General features: G+C 39.6%; 2 protein-coding genes across 2 annotated transcripts in view; both read right to left on the bottom strand.

Moving 5' to 3' along the window:
• The window catches only part of prmt3 (protein arginine methyltransferase 3), a 42697-nt gene extending 40872 nt beyond the window's left edge, over positions 1 to 1825 (bottom strand). Inside the window, exons 1-6 of the mRNA XM_086071427.1 lie at positions 1738 to 1825; positions 1394 to 1520; positions 1017 to 1099; positions 866 to 915; positions 647 to 752; positions 111 to 255 (exon numbers count right to left, since the gene is read on the bottom strand). Coding sequence (XP_085927553.1) covers positions 111 to 255; positions 647 to 752; positions 866 to 915; positions 1017 to 1099; positions 1394 to 1520; positions 1738 to 1759 — 533 coding nt within the window. The 5' untranslated portion in view covers positions 1760 to 1825. The remainder of the gene's footprint in view (positions 1 to 110; positions 256 to 646; positions 753 to 865; positions 916 to 1016; positions 1100 to 1393; positions 1521 to 1737) is intronic.
• Positions 1826 to 3062: 1237 nt separating this feature from the next.
• Positions 3063 to 7032, bottom strand: htatip2 (HIV-1 Tat interactive protein 2). Its single transcript, XM_086072279.1, has 7 exons — positions 6859 to 7032; positions 6056 to 6245; positions 5857 to 5964; positions 5401 to 5538; positions 4413 to 4474; positions 3692 to 3915; positions 3063 to 3429 (listed from the first exon to the last, which is right to left on the bottom strand). Exons 1-6 carry the CDS (start codon positions 6981 to 6983, stop codon positions 3699 to 3701), a joined length of 840 nt encoding a protein of 279 aa, XP_085928405.1. The 5' UTR covers positions 6984 to 7032; the 3' UTR covers positions 3063 to 3429; positions 3692 to 3698.
• Between the last annotated feature and the right edge of the window lie 13943 nt (positions 7033 to 20975).

The following is a 20975-nucleotide window of genomic DNA, read 5'->3' on the forward strand; positions in this document are numbered from 1 at the left end:
TAGTCACATGGTCCGTCAGACGTCAAACTCATGAGCGAAAGCAAAAGCTCTCAAGACAGAAAAGGTGACCGAAAAAAAGGCTATAAAAAGTCAACATAAAAACGACTGACTTTGATTTTTGCAGATCTTCGAGGGATCGAGCAAGAGCTTCCTCTGCAGAAGTTGCCCTCAGCAGCAGTGCATGATTGGACTCCGCCTCCAAAGGCCTGCATGTTGATGCGACCGTCCCCTGGCGACCGCACAGGTCCTCAGGGTCTACAAAGAACAAAATATAGTTCAAATGGATGTATAACAGTTTGTTTTAAGTCGTCATTTTACTTCAGTGCTGTCATTTGTGATCAGTCCAAGCCAATTAAGGTGACTTAAAATGTTTTTGTATTATATTTGGACATCCATAACATCTAGAGGAGGTGCTGAATAGTAAGATTACGAATTTAATAACTGAACTGTTAACTGAAGACTCTAAATTGCTGATTTGTATGAATGTCAGTGTGAATTGTGGACAAGTGCTGTAGAAAATAGACGGAGGGACAGAAACATATAAGCCGCCTTTTTTTTTTTTTTTTGTAACATATTGTAGCCATATTTCTGAAAAAGTACCGTTTTAATTACAAAAGAACCACAGGAAAGGATCAATAAAAAGTACCAGTTTGCAACAAGGGGTCATCCTGGATAACTGGCCGGAGGAAGTCTTCACTCTCCCACGGTAAGGGACCATCTGGCAGCCCCATGAGATGTGATGGCTCACATTTCTGACAATAAATGAATACAAATAAATAAGATGTCATCACAAAAAGCAAGTGTATCATATACTTAATTACAGCCGCGTGATTAAATACGACTTTCAGAGGGCGTGAATACTCACTGTTGAGCGTATGAAATTGATCAGCTTTATGTAACTGTAGTCGTCTAAATCTAAGAGAGTTTTCAGGGAAATAGAGAAATACGGTAATCATAACTTGGATTTATGTTATTTAGCTTCACGGTTTCGGCATTGTGCTTCTTTGTGTACTTACTGTGTTTCTTGATGACATCTATAAGATTCACTTGGTGCTCAGCTGTGCAGTGCTGCAGGGTGTCAGCCACCGAATTGAGTAATCTGTGGGGTGGGGGGGGGGGTACAAACTACTATTAGCAGACATTAACAGTCTAATAATAAAACACTGAATATCATTTTGATGGCTTAATGAAATTGGTTTATTTTTGAGTAAAACTCAAAGCTTTGCTTGGAAAATGAACAAAATGGGGATTTTCTGGCCACTATTGGTCTATCATCAGGTGCTCTAAGCTATCCTCAAGCTACTGTAGACAACAACAACAAAATCCCTAAAAAAAAAAGTGTTAAATTAACTGACGTAGGCTATCTACTCTTCTAAAACATCTGTGAGCTCACCTGTCACAAAACAAACAGGTAACCTGTTGAGTGTCCTCCTCCATCCACTGCCACTGTTCTTTGTCATCATCGGAGTCGCTGTCACCGTCCGATAGCTCAGGCATGTCTTCGAAATCAGCACAAGGATCTAGTCAAAAGTATAAATGGAACTTTAACTGTCAAGCACTGCTTTAGTGTGCCACTCGTGTTGCCAAATGTAACATTAGCTGGTAGCCGTGAACAATGGAGTGCAAAAATATTGGCTAGATACGCAGCAAATTTCATCCCGTGTGGCTTCATGGTAGGTCTATATATGTCTGTGTTTACTCTCATATTTGTATTCATACATAGCTTATAAGACTCACGTGTTTGTGTGGATTCTGCCATGATGCCGCTTTGGTTCTCCGACCACTTCCTGGTGACGTAAAAAGACGCGCCAGTAACACTTCCGGAAAAAAACTCCACAAGATGTCGCTGCATGCCCAAGTTCGAGTGAGCGGTAGAAAAACAAAGCAGTTTGTCTATTTGAGTCATATTAAGCATAGAAAAATACGGTTGAAGAAATTGTCCACTTTTTTTTTTAAATTCACAAATCACATTTTAAAATGTTCACTTAATTCACAAAGATATTTTTAATTTAAAAAAAGTTTTTATTCAGAAATGCAAAAGTAAGCGCCCCTCGTCGAGAAAAGGTGCAGTTAATTCACGTATTGAATAGTTCAGTGCGCATTACTAAATTTCATAATATAGAAAACATGCAAATTTACAAGTGACAACCTTTTTTTATTTTTTAAACATGTCATAGCCTATTCACATTATTTTAAACTCAGATATACGCTCAACAAAAGCATTAGTATAAACAGTGTCGTATTTCAGCCGTTTATTGGGAATGAGATTGCCCGGCTACTGCAGAAATGACCACCTCACGTTTCCATTAGCAGTAGCATTCACAGGTTTTAGTGTCCACCCTACATCAAGAGTGCGTTCACTCTCTGGTGGCTGGATTACAGGAGGTGAAAGTGTCTGAAAAGGTTTGAACCTGCCTTGGACTGTGGCCTTGGTAATGTCCATTAATTACCACCTTGCTGCCGAGTGGTTTGGACGGTTCCAGTTGGTCAACATCCTGATGAGACTCGGTACTTGGCTGTGGTTGCCCTTGTGAGTACGTAACTGATGAAGCAGTCTCCTTTTGGATATGTAAAAACTGGTCAGATGTAACAGTGTCAGCAAACCGAGCTGATGACATTCCCGAATCAGAACTTGCTTGAGTGGAATTTCCAGCCGGATGCAGGTACATAATATGTATAATTAGATGTAAATATTTGAAATGAAAAAAAAAGAAAAAGTAAATATATATTTTAGCTTTTACCAGCTGTTTAAGTGCATGCAATATGAGAACACTGGGTGAGTTTTTTCCCCATTATTATTCAGGAAAATATATTTCCTTGCACCCTATTGCAGAATGAAACAGATTAATTGCAATGCATGAATGCAAAAAAAAAGACAAACAGCATGCATGGAAAATTTAATAATTATAAAACATGCATGAACCGTTTTTATTACCTTCACTATTAATATTAAAATATGACATGGAAAACCCTTTAACTTTCAGAACCCTTACCACAGATAGATGTAACAAATTGGTCACAAGGGGGCGCTGCTACACAAGACAGTAGGGACAAAAAGATGATTCTCATACAAGGCAATTGACATTTATTCACAAATTGTTTTAAAGTGCAATACAATAAAAGAGAAACAATTTTCAATCAAAAATCATTGACCCAATTCAATTAGTTATATTTAAACTAACACCATCCCAAACATTCAACACAAATAAGTAAGCAACGTGTAAGGCAGTGGTTCTCACGATGCATAAAGAGTAGTCTGGGTTAAAATCCCGCCACTTAATATTTGACTGCAGGACATTCAAATATATTTCCAGTTGCTAATGTAAGACAAACACAAATAAAATAAAGGAGAAAAAAAAACAATAATGACACGCCCTTGACATGATGTGATGACCGAGCTGTATGTTGTTTGCGGCCAATGACATTGACCTGTAAATAGAAATCAGAAGTTGGGATAAATTGAATTGAATTTAATTTATTTCACAGCAGTACATGCAAAAGTAGCATTGACTGCTATCATTACAGAAATGCTGCAGTTATGTGTTGAGGAGCTGGGAATACATTTACAGGAAAATCTATTGTGAATAATATTTTAAGTAGGTACAGTACCCAAGTCAACAATTTGTTCCACTAAGATTTATTAAAAAAAAAAAAAATTTTTTTTTAAAAGTTTTAATTTGACAAAACTCACCCGAGAGTTACTTTGTGTCACTCTTTCCCAGAGTGCTGATGGCTTTGTTCTCCAGGATCTCAAACTTGTATTCAGGCTGAAGCACAGTGTTTGACACCATAGCCTTGGCCACTGTTTGGATGGGACTGGACATGGATGTGGAGCAAACGGCAGACACGGCACTAAAGAACTGCCTGGCCAGCCATTCGGCCGGACGAGACTCCTGTCGGTCCACCAGCAAAACCCTGTTGGAGAGCAGTACAAACATGAAACAGCCAACTTGGACGTGGAGCACCTTAGAAACAAACCGTATGGCCTCTTGAGTTTTTTATTCAACCTCAGGCTGTCAGAATATAATGCAATAAGCGTCTTTAGTGATAGTCAAGCAAGCAACGTTTTCTTGGGAAATTGCTTTAAGATTTGTGTTTAATGTTTATTATTATCATTTTGCGTGCATTTATATCATATTTTGATGTTACAGGAACACATACAATTAGCCTCGTGTAGTTAAAACAAAACAAAAAATACACGTAATTTGGGACTTAACCTGGAAATGTTTGGGATTCCTGCTCTGTAGTTGGTATTGACTGTTGTATTAGTAGTTTTAACACCAATGTGATTTCATGGCCCCGATTTCTCAAATCTCATTTCAAATCTGCTTTCCACACACGAATTACGCTTTCCTTGTCTTTGTTAAGTTTTCAATGTGTTTTGTAAGGTTTGAAATTCAAATTTAACTTACCCAGGTCTGTAAACAGAATATCTGTCAAAATCCAGTGCCTGTATATCTGCTTCCACTTGTCCCTGAAAGAAATCCATTGCTTTTAGTGACACTGGAGCATCGATTCTCAATCGTTTGTCACACGGGGACTCGCACTTTCCTTTTGCAACTTTTAAAGCTGTGCCCCACTAATAGATATTAAGAACTTTAAATACTTAAATGTATAATTTTTTGATTATACATGTTAAAAGTGCCTTTCAGAGCACCTTATTAAGAAACTAGTGATGAACATAACTAGGGGTGTGCCCAAAAAATCCATTCTCATAAGAATCGCGATTCTCATTTAGTACGATTCAGAATCGATTTTAAATGTCCCAAAATCGATTTCATTTAAATTATTTTATACCGTCTTCCCTTTGTTTGTGTATTTTTTTTATTAGGAGCGCTGTTCATGTTGTACCCAATTTGGCCACTTAGGGGCAGTGTCTGATACACCGTTAAGTTGTAGCCACATTAGAGAGTAGAAGGAAAAAGTCACGATCAAGTTATTCCAATAAAACGTGTTGTTTTTGCAGCGTGGAGCCCTTTTTTTGAGTGATAAGTGCCGCGAGTAGAGCACTAATTAGCATTAGCAAGTCAGACTGGAGTAGATCATTACGATTCCTTGTACATCTATAAATTGAAGCAAAAATCATTGGCAAGCAAATCGATTCTGAATCGAAAATCGATTCTGAATCGAATCGTAAGAAATTTAAAGATTCCCACCCCTAATAACAACTGTGAATACAAAATGTATCCTAAACATTGACATCTGTAGCAATGAAATGTCATATGTCTGTAATGTTGTACTGAGGAACCCCTGCAAATTTTTGCTCGCTGTCCACAACCCACCCAAAATGGCTCCACAAACCATCAGTTGAGAATCACTGCTCTAACATGACAATTGATTGGCTGAAATCATATTTGGGGTAAAAAAGAAAAGAAAAAAAAGTGCATTAAGGAGAAACACCTTGACTTTGAGGTAGAGGAAGTTGCTGCTTTTATCAGCTCCTCTTGAAGACTCGAGGTGGAATTGTGTGCAACCTCCAGCTTTGGCAAGCTCAGCAGATTTTAATACATAGTCGTGATCAATTCTGATGAATCCTTGCTGAAATGAGACAGAGGAATTAACAATAATAATTATAACTGTTAAGCAAAGAAAGGGTGCGCGATTTTAACAATTTTTGGGTGACTCGGCCAACCTCTGTGTTGACAACACGCATAAGGAAAGGTGTACATGATACGGGAGAGAACAATAGCATACAACTGTTAATATGTTAATTCATACTTATTAATGGGTTTTTGATTCCACTGATGATAGTGTTGCTGTTTGGATTAAAATACTCTCCACTTGGCTGTAAAACTGGAATTCCCCCATTGTGGGACTAATGGAAGGCATTTTATTGTATTCTGTTTGTTTACTCACGGTCCCTGCTTTTGCCCTGGTTGTTCCCAGGCAGCAGTAGCCAACGTCATGGCCCTGGAAGGCAGCAGCATAGTCTTCGAGTTTCTCAAAGTCCACCACCTCTTGAACCTGGGAGGCAGAAAAAAACGCAAAGTGAAGTAAATTAATCAATGCAACCTCATCGGGAGATGTCACGTGGCTTCACAGTCGGCCCACTGACCAGGTTTTCAAAGGCTTTGCCCTCAAAGTCGAGCTGCCGTCTCCCAATGAGCGTTATTTTGGAGAAGATGTTGCGCTGCAGTAACTCTTGAAGCAGCACCTTGCCAGTTTCCCCGGATGCCCCGAGAACGAAGCAGCTCTTGTTGTTCTGCCGGAAATTTGCCTCCAGCGTTTTCATGTCTGATGTCATTCTGTGTATCAGGAAAAACAAGGCTCTTACCATCGTGCATATCTTGTTGTTCACAAATCATCTCACACAGGCAAGCATAGACATTAAAGGAACATGTTTATGAGTTATTTCATTTGGATAATATCAGGACATAACAGGATAGTAATGTTTTTGCTTTAAATGGTTGTTGGGTTCATGATGGTATGCAATTTTACAGAATTAAAGACAATTAGGTCATCAGCACTATCAAATAACTATTTAATTATCATAGAGAACGTGGTTATGTTTGGCTAATGTCATGTACAGTTTTCTAAATTACCCAACTCCCCCATTACAATTTGAAAACGTTTCGACAGAACAGTGCTTTGCAATGAACCAATGCAACAGAAAAAAAGGAGGAACACTGCAGCTAGATAAGGTAACCTAAATATTGAAATTAGATTAAACGTCTTCGATTTGCTGTGCATCTTTGGTTGTCAATTTTGTTGGCTCACATATTCACACTAAGAGCCTCAAATGATTGTTTTTGTTTACATGAGCAGAATGCCGCTTACGTAAACTGGCCATTTAACAAACGCATTTAGCTTTAGCGCTAGTAATGCCTCCGGTGTCAAACGTCAAGCAGCAGCCTTTACCTGCCGAGGTGCTCTGGCTCAGGGTCGTCGAAACACTTGAGAACAACTCCGACGATGACGATGAAAATGGCGAACAAAGTTGTGGCTTTTCCTAATGCGCCGCCCAGTAGTTTGATAAGAGGCATCACTCGGAACAAGACGCCACTGACAGAACACTTCCTGTTTGCCTCGCGCGTTGTCTTCCTTCCTGCTGTTGTGATTGGTTGAGGAATGCGAAAGCACCCACTGTCACAGTCTTGCGTGGTGCTCTTTAAACGTTGCCGTCTTTAGTTCTTTTTTTTCTTTCTTTTTTTTTCTTTTTTTTACAGTGCAGTAATAAACTAAACACGAATTGTCCTTTTTTTTCTTGCACTTTGCAATGCTGAGCTGCGAGTGACACGTTAAATACAGTACACCCAAATCAAGACCTCATCATCATGACGTCACACGACCTCACGTCTGTCAATTCAACTAAACAAACAAGTCATTTAAAAACAGTGCAAATGACTTGAATGATACTTTTAGCTTTCTCAGGCGAATGTGTGATGTGTTAGTCGAAAAGAACATGCTATTTACATGCCCGTGCCTACCCGGCAAGATGCTTGTGCCCCGCTTGAGGCACGGATCTCTACAAAATAAACAGTTTTTAAAATGTAATATAAATTTTATTTGATGATAGTGTTAAGTTCTTTATCACTAAACATTAAAAATATAATTTAATCAGGCTACTACAGCCACAGGTAAAATAAGAAAAAGAAACATCTATAGTCGACGTTAGAGGATCCCTAACATGCATGTTTTGGAAGAAAACCTACAACAAGGATGGGGAGAACATACAAACTCCATATGATACAGGAAATTTAGAACTGAAATTAAAATCCCAAACCTCAGAACTGTGAGGCAGGTGTATTACCCACTAACCCACCATACTGCACCATGGAAAGCTGACTTTAGGCAAAAGCCAGACGGTATATTAAAAGCAAATTTCAATTTGAGTATTACTCATAAAAAATGGACTTCAATATAAAACGATGCAGGATAGGGTGTGAGATAAGACAGCATATTTATGAAAATGTTCTGTTACAAAAACACCGCCTGTGTGACACACAGCGTGTCACAACTATCCATCCCGCCGTTTTGCTATTCTGTATAACGCTTATCCTGTTCAGCGTCACGACGAGGTGGATCTTATCGCAGCCGACTTTGAGCAAAGGACGTTTTTAAAGTGTTGCGAGAACTATATCACAGTGCGTGACACGAAGTCTACAGAGCGCGAATCAAACCCTCAAAAGGCCTTTCACTTTCTTCAGACCGTCGGGGGGTTTCGTTAAGCAAAAGCCCCACACAAAGAAGGCAAGTCCAGTCACATGCAATGAATTCATCAACTCCCCATGTTTGGAACACCCCGACCATTTGGAACACAAGGCATCGACCCAATCTAATAGAATATGACGGCGCCAGGGATGATCCTTTAAAGATGTCAGCAGTAAGAGACAGAAAGAAAAGAGGCCTTAAACTGGCACTCTGCTCAAATGAAATGTCGCGTCTTTGTTCCTGAGCCGCAGGTGCTAATTGGGCCTAGCGGTGGGGAGGAAAGCTGCTGCTGGGCTCCTGTCTGTCGCACCTGTTGGGTCATTGTCTCAAGCATTGATCAGACAGGAAGTCGCAGTAAGAAGGCTTATGGCTCACCGGGTGCATGGCAGAAACGTGGTTCAATTTCCTTTTTAGAGCCTCGCTGTTGGAGGTGGAAATGCCAATGGTGGTCAGTGGTCAATCACGTTTGACCATTGTTGGCCTTTTACTAAAGGATGTATAGAATTCATGTTGCATCACGACATTCACTCTTTTTCAGGCTTTTCTTAGCTTTTCATGTAGTACATTAGGCGAAGTTTTAAGACTTTACTTTCACACATCAGACACTGGACAGTTGTACTGATGACAGCGATGTGGCTTTTTGTATTTAATCGTCAACATTTGTTCAATGCATGCTCTTCAATCATTCCCACATTATAATTTGTACCTTTGTGGAGTCAATTAAAAAGCTACGTTCTATGACAATGTATAAGGCCTGTGTCTGAGTAAAATGTATTCAAATAAAGTATATTAAATAATTTAATTTATTGTATTTTTTCTCAGACAAACCAGTGATCCGAAAGTTTCTTGTGCATTAGTACTAAATGTATATGTCAAACGTTTATACTAACACACAGAACAAATAAATTGCCTTCAATTGGATAGAATTAGCAGAAAGTATATAATTGACATGCGTATCCACTTTTTGTGACAGTTTTATTTAAAATACAGTTGGTGCCTTATCTCAATAAAGGTTGGGAATCACTCAAATAGTGTGTTTTACAGCTTTGTGCACCATTGTGGGATGGAACGCGGGCCGATTGAAGCGGCTCCCCCCCTCATTCCCGTTGAAATCAGGGAAGTGAAAGCACACATTGCGGAAGCAGAAATCGACTCGCTGGGGGTCCGCACGTTATTTGTTATAAATAAATAATTTTCTGACCAATTAAGCAAAATTTGGTTGGGAATCACTGCCGTAATCTAGTTGTGCTAGTCAAGCAAAATACCAAAAGAAGTTCAACTCCACCCATGCGCACAGTTCAACTGCGCTTTGTCCTAGACTTTTATATTGAGCACGAAAATAGGGCCCTTAGACTTGAATGGGTCATGTTGCGATTCTGACAATTCCAAGACGATACAGGATCGTGTACTTGAAAACCACAATTTTGGTTTTGATACAGAACGGTTAGTTCTAAGACGCCAGCCAGTTGCAACATCTAAAATATTCAGAGTGTAAATTTATTTGCTACATTAGTTGTACACGCCAAACTAAACAGTTAAACGCACAGTCACTGTCAAGTTGGTTAACATTCTGAAATAATAACGTTGCACAGTTGAGCATTTACACAACAATTCTATGGACAGTTTCTTTTGATTCCATTTCTATAGGCATAAAACAATCCCGCCTCCACGTGCGCACACATGAAGACGCGGGGACACAAAACGCAAAAGCTTAAGGTTGAGGAGTGCCGTTCACAGACTCTGAAGTGTGATGCTAATGATGGTAATTAATGGAGCCTGACAGCACAATCTGCTGCCCATTGTCTCCCAATAAACAGCCTTACAGTCCACATGAGCCACAGAGGGGACAGCGCTTTGAGAAGCAGACTGCGGCCTGGGTGGAGGGTCACACCTCAGGGGACAGTCCTGATCCTCAAGTGAGGATTAACTCAATTAGAGAGGCCCTGTTTGATCAAGATGCAGCGACGGATGCGGACCTATATGAGATGTGTGTGTGCGTGTGTGGTGTGTGTTACTGTTGCCATTATTTGTTGCCGTGTGTCCTGATGCAGCTGGTGTCAAGATTATGTCATTTTCTAGACTCTGACCTTCCGCATATATCCATTTATTGTCATGCATCGCAATAGTAATTAAGCTCCACCGCGGGTCATCATGCATTTGATACATGATCAATTAACATTCAATGCATGGAAACTTTTTGCCATCAAAAATAGACAGTGATCTTCTCTAATCGGTACACTCAGACGAGAAGAGTATAATTTGTGCTATAGACAAATAAATGTTCAGCTATAGTGAGCATTGAAACTAATTATTTGTTTCTTTCTGCATTATCTAATCATACCTTTCCAACAGAAAGCAATTTGTAACAGTCGATGGTGTTTAGTCCTGTTGGTGTTCCACAGGGCTCTGTTCTAGGACCGCTACCTTTTCTCTGTTGATTAATTGTTACCAAATTCCTGCTAGAACGTCCACACGGAAACGGATGCGGATGATGATGTGCTATTTACGCCAGCTAAAAACATCCAAGAAGCATCTGGTATGCTCACAAATGGCTGAGGTCCATGTTTGGCTTATTAAATCCTGTTGAACGCAATCAAATCTGTGTATGATGTTCAGTAAACGTGAACAAGAAATTAGATGCTCAAGTGTGTTTTTCCAAAGTTACAGAACTTGAATTAGTTACTGCCTTTAAATACTTGGGGTGATCCTTGACCCCACATAAAAAAATTATTTTTTTTAAATCTGTAAAATTCAATGTGCTGAATGTTAAACATATCAGAAATAGTATGTCAATATGTACAGTGAAAACGTTTCTTCATGCGGTGATCTTCACATATTGACGCCTTCTTAAAACAATCGGCGAGGTAATTTTTTCAGATTTTTCAGAAAACACAAAATATTGAACCATTTGCATCGTGTGGAGATGATTTAGGCAAAAAAATAATTTTAATGACAGGCAATTATTTTAAGAGGGTGACAATATAGATTATTGTGTGACTAGAACTTGAATAAATCAAATCCATCAATCTCTTATCCTACTGTAACTTTACAACACTCCAGGGTTGTTAGAAATAGAAAAGAAAAAGGAAAAAAAGAAAATATAATGTGGCTTGCGGGTGGGAACAACAACAACAACAACAACAACAACAAAGCAACAATAAGTAAGAGTAATGCGTCTTCCGCCATTTTGTTCTAGGCTCAGACCTCCAGCCAAACAGGGTATCCCGAGGTGCTCAGCGGAGCTTTCCCGCTCAAAAGGGCCACGGCTAAGCAGCGAGGAGACTTACTTTTCCTCCTCTGAGGAACAATAAGCTCATTAAAGGAGCAAACAGATTATAAGTACGTTTCAATAGGCCACCATAAAAAGAGTCTGGGGGACCTGGCAGCTCCCAGCTGGTTGAGCTAAGAAGACACTTGCACATCTGGCAGACCACCTGACTTCCAGGAATGCTGTCTGAGAATGTCCCTTTCAAAAGGAAGCTTTTGGATATGCAACTAAAAGAACTGTGACTAGTCTATAATAGGACATGTCCAAAGCATGAGTTCATGAATGTGGAACGGGTTTGTGAATTTAGGATTCAGAGTTGGACGGTTGTCTTTTATGATGTGTAAAGGAAGGACACGCACGCTTACAAAGGTTTGCTGTACAGGACCACACAGAATTGAAAAGAAGAAACATGCAAATACAGTCAGGCGTTGCTTTTTCAAGGCTTCATTCATGTTTGCGCAGGAAACGTGACAAGGTTCCAGTATTATTCATGAAGCCTGTGGTAATTGATTTTATGGAAATCCATCATGGGCACTTTTACCGGATTGAAATTAGCCATGTCCAAATATTTTTTCTACTTGAAGCATTAAATGTGTTCTCAATGGAATACATTTTGAGACCTCCGTGTGAAAGGATGTGTATTTGCCTCCGTTTCATCACAATGGCTTTAACTCATTTCAGCTAAACAAGTTGAGACTCCCTTTCCCTGTCAATGGATTTATTATACCGATTTTATTAAACAGGGGTTTCCATCCATATACTTTGTAGTTTCGAAGTGTGATTATGCACGACCACACACACACACACACACATATGCAATTTTAGGACCTCCGTGGTCACTCAAAGTGCCCAAATTTTGGATTTAGAGAGACGTAATGATCAGCTTCTCCATAGACAGCAAGAGAAAGGAGGATGAAATGATAAGTTACGACGGGACGTTCCCAGGAAGGCATCAGAGTTGAAACAGTTGAATCTGCATGTTCTTGTATGACGTAATAATAGCATAATGCAGCAAAGCCTCTTAGCGAAAACTCAAAGCCAAACAGAAATATCCATGATCAGATCTATTTGCAGTCTCAAATCTCCTCTTTGTGGAAGGAGCGGCGAGGCTTAATGACTCCTTTGAACCGGCGGCATCTTTAACAGAGTGGCTTTGGGAATGTCATCCAACTAACCTTTAGTCTCGTTCCCACATTGAGTAAGAGTGAGGATCATGTAATACACCATCTTTCAATTTTCGTCCACCTCTGGTATTTGCTTCTTTCTTTTGACCATCCGACATGCAAATATGGAGCTCTTATGGCAGAAATACAAACTAAGAAAAGACATCATGTTAAAATTAAAATTTCAGAGACTGAAAACAGCATAGTGGAAATTGTTGTTGTTTTTCTTCCAAATGTCAATGAAAAATACAGGTCTACGTTATAATGAAATTCATAACTCTAAAAATGTGGCGACTCGAATTGAGATGCGGCCGTTAAAAACAAATACCAAATCAGAATTTTCAGATTCGAGTGATTCACTGTTGGCCTCTGATGCCGTCCTAGCTCAGAGAGAGTTTGCAAACTTGGGACGCTGGATAAGAACCCTCCGAGGTTAGCTTAGCGCAAGCTAGCTAGCACAACAGACATGACACGTGTGGATTTAAAACTTGTGCCTTGTGGATTCAAAACATCTGCCGTTGGCCAGTGTACGGCAAAGGATCCTGGAGGTTATAAGTAAGTTATTTTAAAGTCAAAAGGAAAACCTTTCCATCGGTTTTTGCGGCTGCGTTAGCGCGTCGGCTGTACGCAGGCTTGGTATGGTACACACAATTAGTAACCCATTCGTATTGGTATATTTAGTAGTTAAAGATAAACAAATATGTAAAGTTGTAAAACGTGGATTTGAGCTATGAGTCCAGGCGCTACTCATCATCATCTGCTTGTGTGTGTATTAATGGCGGACAGAAATGCCATATACATCACACAGTCACCCCCCCCCCCCCACCCCCATCTCACTGTGACGCTGCTCTGTTTCGGCTGATCTGATCTGTGTCTGAGATGGAATGGGCAAGAAGGGAGATCATGCCAGATCATGACAGACCCACCACAGCACAGAGACCTCCCTGCTGATGAGCAAACATGACTACAAATGGCAGAGGCCGGCGGACAATCACTTGGTGAATGGCGGCTAATTAGCTGGAGGCTAATGCCAGTTTACTAACACCTGTATTAGCGCGCTTGCCCGGCAGGGAGTCGGAGAAGGCCAGTAAGCGCTAATCCCTCATAAACCCAAAGTGCTCCTCCCTAGCGCTGACATTAGCATATCATCCTGGTCGAGACAGCTGTTCCTGAAGCAAATGTGGAGTGAGACATTATACTGTAGCTACATGAAGTTGTTTTAGAATTCACCTGCAGAACTCTTTAACATTACTCGTTTACCTTTAAACACCCTTAAACTGACTTCATTCGTCTATTTGAGTCATCAACCGCAAATATAGCCACCGACTACATTTACGTCTACGTTTAGGTCCAAATTCAATTTCTGAAACAATCGGGATAACCCGTTTACATTTATGGGCGAACAGTTACTCCCGTAAGTATGTCCCAATCTAAACCGCAACGCACGGACAACATCATTACGCAAATATACATCATTTCCACTTTTAACTTTCTACGGTCAATAAAAGACAACATATTCATGTCACTCAGATGGCTTCCTCCTCGTTCCAAAAGTGTGGTTCTGTTCAGAGTCGTCCTCTCGTGTAATTTCTGGTGGGCTGTGTGCCAGATGCACATACCGTACAAGTGTGCATGTATACACACTGTGGCATCTTAGCTGTAGAGACAGAAAACATGAAAACGCTACGGAGAAATCAATGTCAAGCTTGTGTTGCGAATGGCAACGCAAAATGGCCGCCTCACATACAAGTAGTTCCTGTACTCAAAAAAACAAGATTCTTTGAGAATAGAGCATGCATAGAACACAAACAAATATTCCGTTCAATTGAGATACGGTTTAGAAAAGGGGTAGGAGTGATATTAGAGCACATTCAGGTTTTTAAAACCCAAATAAGAGCATATGTGGGGGTTTTTGCATTTATACTGCTTTTAAAAAAAACTTGAATATTTCCAATATTTAGATCTTTGAAAGGGTTACTGACTGCATGTAATGTAGTCAATAGTTTGGTTTCCATCCATCCATTTTAATTAGAATTTTCAATAAATGCACTAATAAAACTGAATGGAAACGCTAGTAATTCGAAGGGCCCAAAATTAGCAAAAATGTTTTTACGCTTAGGAGGGGGTGGATTTTGAAGCGTATTGAAAAACGGAAAATGTGAATTTTGGCTATGGAAACAAGTTTTGCGATTAACCGCTGGCAGGACCGAAAACACGTCACACATTTTGACCAGATATTACATCACATGTGCATTTGTAGTTCCGAAGCAATGTCGGACGATAAAGTAAGGTATGTTTGGGTGATGACGAAACAGAAATATTTTTGGAATTAATTAAAGAAGCGAACATTAATAAATTTTTAGATGCAAAACAGCAAAAAAAAACGCTACAGTTTATCAAGAATTACAAAAGCAAACTCTTTACGTCATTGCACGGCGCAGTCGCTTCTTGGTCTTCTTCTTTTAAATTACTGGTGGATCACATCTCTACGGTGTATAGCGCCACCTACAGCGGCGGAGTCCCCTCTCAATATTCGCAAAAAGAAGAACAGATGGAAACGGGCATAAGTCGCATGTGCGTTTTGCGCATTTACAGTAAATTTGCTTAAAAAAGGTGAAACAATTGGATGGAAACCTGACTAGTGTTTAAGGACGATCATGTCAAATCAAAACATCTACCTGAGCAAAACCTTCGTTACATCGACCCATCATTGACGGATGCCCACCTTCCGGCGAATGCTTCCGCATTTCCGGCGAGTGCTTTATGACACAAAGCATCGTAAAAATACACGGACTGAGCATCGACTGAAGCAGGTTTACGTCCGTCGATCTGGGTCAGTCCAGACGGTCCTTCTCAGTCCGTGTATTTTAACGAGGCTTCGCGTCATAAAGCACTCGCCGACAGGCGGGCATCCGGCAATGACGGGCAGATGTAACAATAGTTTTGCTCAGCTTCTGCTACCTGCTGTAATTCAATTTGAGACAGAGCCATTGGAGCTGCTTGCCGCGCCACACAAAAAGGCTCATGGGAACTTCTGCCTATGCGCCGTGAGTCTCATTTCTGTGCTCTCTCACATTCCCATCCTCTCCCAACGCACTGCCTGGGTGGTGGGGGAGATTACATGTTCCCCATGTGCGTATCAAGAAGAGTGCAAGGCCAATGTGTGTGTTAGGGATTAGCAAGCTTTAGCATTATCACCAGGACCGGACTGGCTACATTCCCTCGCTCCGGCAATAATTTGAAGGGAGGAGAAAGCGGCCGGTCCATTAGCTCGCAGTCTGTTTGCTTAGGCGCCGGCCCGCTCTGATCCTCTAATTTCTCTCCCCTGATTTCCAAGAGGATCTCTGGCTTTTGTGACAGAAGGATGGCGAAATAAAGGATGGTGCTGAGGGGCACATTGATTCAGAGATCACAGTCCTTGCTTGGGACATTCTTGTACACTTACCAAACTAATCAGTGTGTGTAAACAGAGTGGGACTTGTTTAAGGGCTGCGGGTTGAAAAGTGCGGGGCACTGGGGTTGATTAGGAAGAGTTGCTGACGGACCACACCTGGTGTCTGATTGACGCTACGTTACTCGCAACTGAGCAGAAATAATTTGGATGCTTGAGCATAATATGACAAAAAACTTGTATGAAGAACACCTCGAGACCATAAGAATAAACAAATCAAATGAAAAGCAGCGTGCCGTTCCTAACCCCAAAACATTGCAAGCTGAAGAACTCTTTCATTTGTTGCTACCTCATCGCAACGCACCCATATTTGGTGTTCGACTCGCTTTTGAGTCCTTACCCAACGGTTGGGAATGGAGGAGCAGTGATCAAAATTGAAGTATATATAAGAAGAATATAGCCCAACAGAAACGGACAATTTTGTTACTATTTCATGAAGAGCAATAACCCCCTAACAAGTCCATTCCCAAATTAAGCTTGGAAGGTAGCTTCAGCAAACTTCAGGCCTGTACCTCTTTGATGCAGGGCACGGAAACCTACACATTAAATTATGTAGAGTAAATTGTTTTTTTTTTTTTCTTTATCTCTTTTTTTTCTTTTCTTTTTTCTCTATAAAGAGCTCAGTATTGTTCATTCGGAAATGTCATCATCATTGCTCTTTATTTATTATTATTATTATTATTATTATTTTTTTTAATATATATATATATATATATATATATACACACATATATACATATATATATATACACATATATACATATATATATATATATACACATATATACATATATATATATATATACATACATATATATATATATAAATATATATATATATATATACACTTTTTTTTTTTTGTATGTGGGTGAGTATGTGTATGTGCGTGTGTGCGTGCGTGCGTGCGTACGTGTATTTGTTAGCTCACCAAAAACCTATTAGAAAAAATCCCATACCGTTCACCTAAACCGAACACCGCCATCAGGAGACCCAAGGGGACCCGAGGGGACCAAGGAAGGTGAAATCCAGCACCGACCAGTCAGTAAATTTGACTCTATTTAGAGTGGGACCAAATAGACTCAGTTTTAGAGTAGGGACGAGGAACAAACTTACAACCTTCAGCTTGGGAAACTGTCACACTACTACCTGAGCTGTGCCCCTCCTCCTGCTTGCTTATCTCCAAGAGGAGACCAAAAACTCCAAGGGACCAAAAACTTTTTGCTTGAGTTAGAAAGATTCCAGCTGACACGAGTGATATACTAACACACAGCAGGAGCTGCGTGGCTCAGGGAGTAGATCGCTTGTCTCCCAAGATGGTCGTGAGTTCGTTCCTCAACCATTGAGTGACTTTTTTTTCCTCAAATTCTTTATTTTAATCTCTTCCAAGTGTAAATATTACTCTAAAACTGAGTCTTGTTGGTCCCACTCTAAATGGAGTCAAATTTACTCTACATAAGGTAATGTGTATTTGGCTTCCAGACATGATGGTTTGATTAAATCCATTTTTATAGAAGCAATGTCAGTATTTGTATGTGGAAATAATGTTTAAACAAAATTTCAGTTAATGTGATTAGAATTTTATTTTCTAAGGATTAGGAATTAAATAAAGCTTTCTCACCTGCATTGCGATGAGTGACTTGTTGATAAATACTATCCAGGTTCTTCTGCTGTTGATGGGAGTTACTTATGACCTATAGAAGTCTGAAAGTGTCACTACTTTTAAAAAACTGAAAGCCACCTTCCCTTTTCGTCAGTTATTTCGTTTTTGAATGGAAACAAAAATGGCATTAGTGTGCTACATGTTGTTATGAGCTACAAGAAATCATGCTTGTAGAAGTTGATGACAATGAAACCGTGACAGTAAAAATTACACTTGCTTGACAGAAACGGGCCTTTACAAAATACATGCTAAAATGCCATACAGTGTTAAATGCAACATCAGCTTGGACAACAGGAAAGCGAATGTAAAATCCGTTTCCCCAAAGGGGCTTGTATTATAATAAGCCATCAATCATCAGATCTTAAGCCATACCCCAAAGGAAAACTCTTCTTTAAGCACTCAGTGACTCAATGACGTCCTTATTTTAAGTGGACATCCGATCAGATGTCACTATTAATTCCCCATACAAGGGACCTCTTCTAATACCCCTCACAGCCAATTAGGGGACATAATGGGAGCAAAGATACAATGACAGAGCACAGGAGTTAAGAGGAGCTACACATGCTACCCTGCTAGTTGTCAGTGGGGACAGGAGGGCTAGCTTGCAAATCAGTCCACATACGTACTTGGGACTCTACTGGGGATTCCTGTCCAGCTCGGTCTGAATGTGCAGCTTATGATCCAGTAATGACTGCTTTGGTGCTGATCTGAGGGGCACCTGAGGGAATTTGGTGTCGGGCAACCTCGGGCTAAAAGGAGCTTTGATAGGCAAAGTGGCTTGGTGCTTGCTACATGCAGGAACAGGTTCGAGCTAATGGGATATGTCACCACTAACTTGTAGACAAGCACCTGGCTAAAACCCCTGCTTCAACAAACTGAAAATAAGATTTATTTTTAAAATATATACACACAAAAGCTAACTGAGTCGAACCTTAAAATTCAAATGCCCAAATGGCGTACAGTTTAGGACGAGACCGCCGCATATAGGGAAAATATTGGCATCAAACATTTAAAAAATACAAACTCCAGCTTTTTTTTTTAAAGTATATGTACAAAGTTTAGGGCTAATAAAATATTGGAGTATAAAAAAGAAAATCTTAATCAATAGACATCTTCGTTTTACAAATCTAACAAAAAGTTCAGAAATCTTCCAGGGGCAGCAGCATGTCTTCAAAAGTAAAATAAAAACTTAAGTAAACAGCTCCCTGTTTGCTACAGTAAATAAAGTTTTTATTCATTGATCATCCCCCCAAAAAATATAACAAAGTATTACAATTTTACTTATCTTAGTTTTCATTCAAAGGTGCAGAGGGTTTCCAGGGTCAGAAGCATCTATGAAAATTTAAATAATAAATAATAAAAAGTTCCCTGCTTTTTTTCCCCCTGAACATTTTTTTTAAATGGATCAAATATCGGCCGTATGATTCTTCAAAATGGCCGATGCAGATATCCGTCAAAATGCTGAATGTCGGCGCCAATAATCGGTCTATCCCTAATATAGTGGGCGAGGGCCCAATCATGCCAAAAATTCCAAGTGCATAGTTTGGTTTGTTTTTAGCCTCACTCAAAAATCTGGACAAAAGAGTTTAACGTTTCACATCAAAGAGTTAGTATTAATTTGTTCTCTGTCTTTATTTTCAGCATTCATCTTCAAACATAATGGATTTACAAACAAAGCACATAACTTGCTTTCGAGGGTTTTTAAAGTAATGTAAGTTATAATAAAGTGCAAGCACAAACGTATCAGTATACTGCACTGTAATATACAGGGAGGTGTTTCTATTTTTTTGCCACAAAAATATTAATAAACACCTTTAGGCTTGATCTCATTAGATAATATACTGTTAATGCCCCTAATATTGCAGCAGGTGAGTATGGTCAATAAATCACTGACTGGATTAGGTCCTGAATACGTTAACGGAATGCTAAATGACTATCAACCAAGTCGGGCTCCGAAATCTGCAGACTCGCGTCAATTCGTCGAGCCCGTAGTTCAAAGTAAACATGGTGAAACAGCATTTAGCGGCCATGCAGCACAGAAAGTCAGCTCCAAGTGTGGGACTTCTGATTACGATCTTTTAAAGCATTTTTAAAATGAATTTTTCAAAATAATGGCTCTTGCACTTTATGTTCTTTTAGTAATTGAATACTTTTTATTTCTTTAATTTGCTTTTCAATGACTTTAACGTGCTTGTTTATGCATGCTTTTAAATGTACAGTACTTGTAATTATATGAGGCACATTGAGTTGTATGCGTAGGCAAAAAGTTCAACAAAGCCCTATATTTTATTCATTTAACCAACAACACATGCATCACTGCGCTCTGGTTAGCTGCTATATTGCTATAATGCTCTATTTGACCTTAATTTGAAAGAATATTTAATTAGAATTAAAACAATTTTTTTAATTCGTACAAGATTTTAGTAGAATTTCATACAAAGAGAAATGCACTATGAGTTTTATTTTTAAACTGTTTTTAGAGCAATTTGATATAAAAAAAAACAAAAAAACAAATTCTAATTATTTTTCAATTCAATTAAACTCCAATTTTTTAAAGAGTGAAATTGAATTGAATTGAATTTTTTTATAATTTATTTAAAAATATATATACCAAACAGCTTTAAAAACCGTTTAAAAATAAATGAAAAATCATATGGCATTTTCTTTGTATAAAATTCTACTAAAATCCTTTACGAATTAAAAAAGGCACTTTTTCTTTTAATGACGGATGAGTTTTTAATTTTATTGCCCCCTTTTTTAATGGCACGATGGTCAAGTAGTCACATTGTGTCTGCCCCTTAAGAGTGAGCCCAATAGTGACATGATGGAGAATTGGACTATGATCATCTCTCATTGCTCTTTATTGATCGCTATAATCCTATAAAAAGGGACACCAGCGCTGTCAGTGTGTGTGCGTGTGCGCATGTGTGTGTAAAGAGGGGCGTTGCGGCCGAGTTACGGGGGTTTATTCCGTCTGCTGGTCTTGTCAGCAAAGGGCTGGTTGTGAAGAATGATGAAGGCAGGTGGTGTGACTAAAGCGAGGACAGGACCAAATTGGGCGGATGCGAGTCTTTAGCATAGGGAGGAGGCGATGGGACAGGGGTGTCACCAGTCGACAGGGCCCGGTGGCAAACAGCGCCGCGCACCACACCCACCCAACTGTTCCTCTTTCAGCGCCCTTCTGCCCGTTTCTCCCTCTCTCCTTCCGTCTCTCTCTCTCTCTCTCTCTCTCTCTCCATGCCTCGCTTTATTTCTTTCCTCTCCTCCTCTTTTCTTCTCCAA

The sequence above is a fragment of the Leptonotus elevatus genome, chromosome 3, assembly GCF_054856555.1.
Source record: "Leptonotus elevatus isolate MCC_2025b chromosome 3, RoL_Lele_1.0, whole genome shotgun sequence".
Taxonomy (NCBI): domain Eukaryota; kingdom Metazoa; phylum Chordata; class Actinopteri; order Syngnathiformes; family Syngnathidae; genus Leptonotus; species Leptonotus elevatus.

Excerpts from the sequence above, each read along its gene's own strand:
- htatip2 (XM_086072279.1), bottom strand. The coding sequence starts at position 6,983 with ATGCCTCTTATCAAACTACTGGGCGGCGCATTAGGAAAAGCCACAACT. Across the intron at positions 6,246-6,858 it reads GAGCCAGAGCACCTCGGCAG|AATGACATCAGACATGAAAA; the intron begins GTAAAGGCTGCT and ends CCTGATACACAG. Across the intron at positions 5,539-5,856 it reads CCAGGGCAAAAGCAGGGACC|CAAGGATTCATCAGAATTGA; the intron begins GTGAGTAAACAA and ends GTCTCATTTCAG.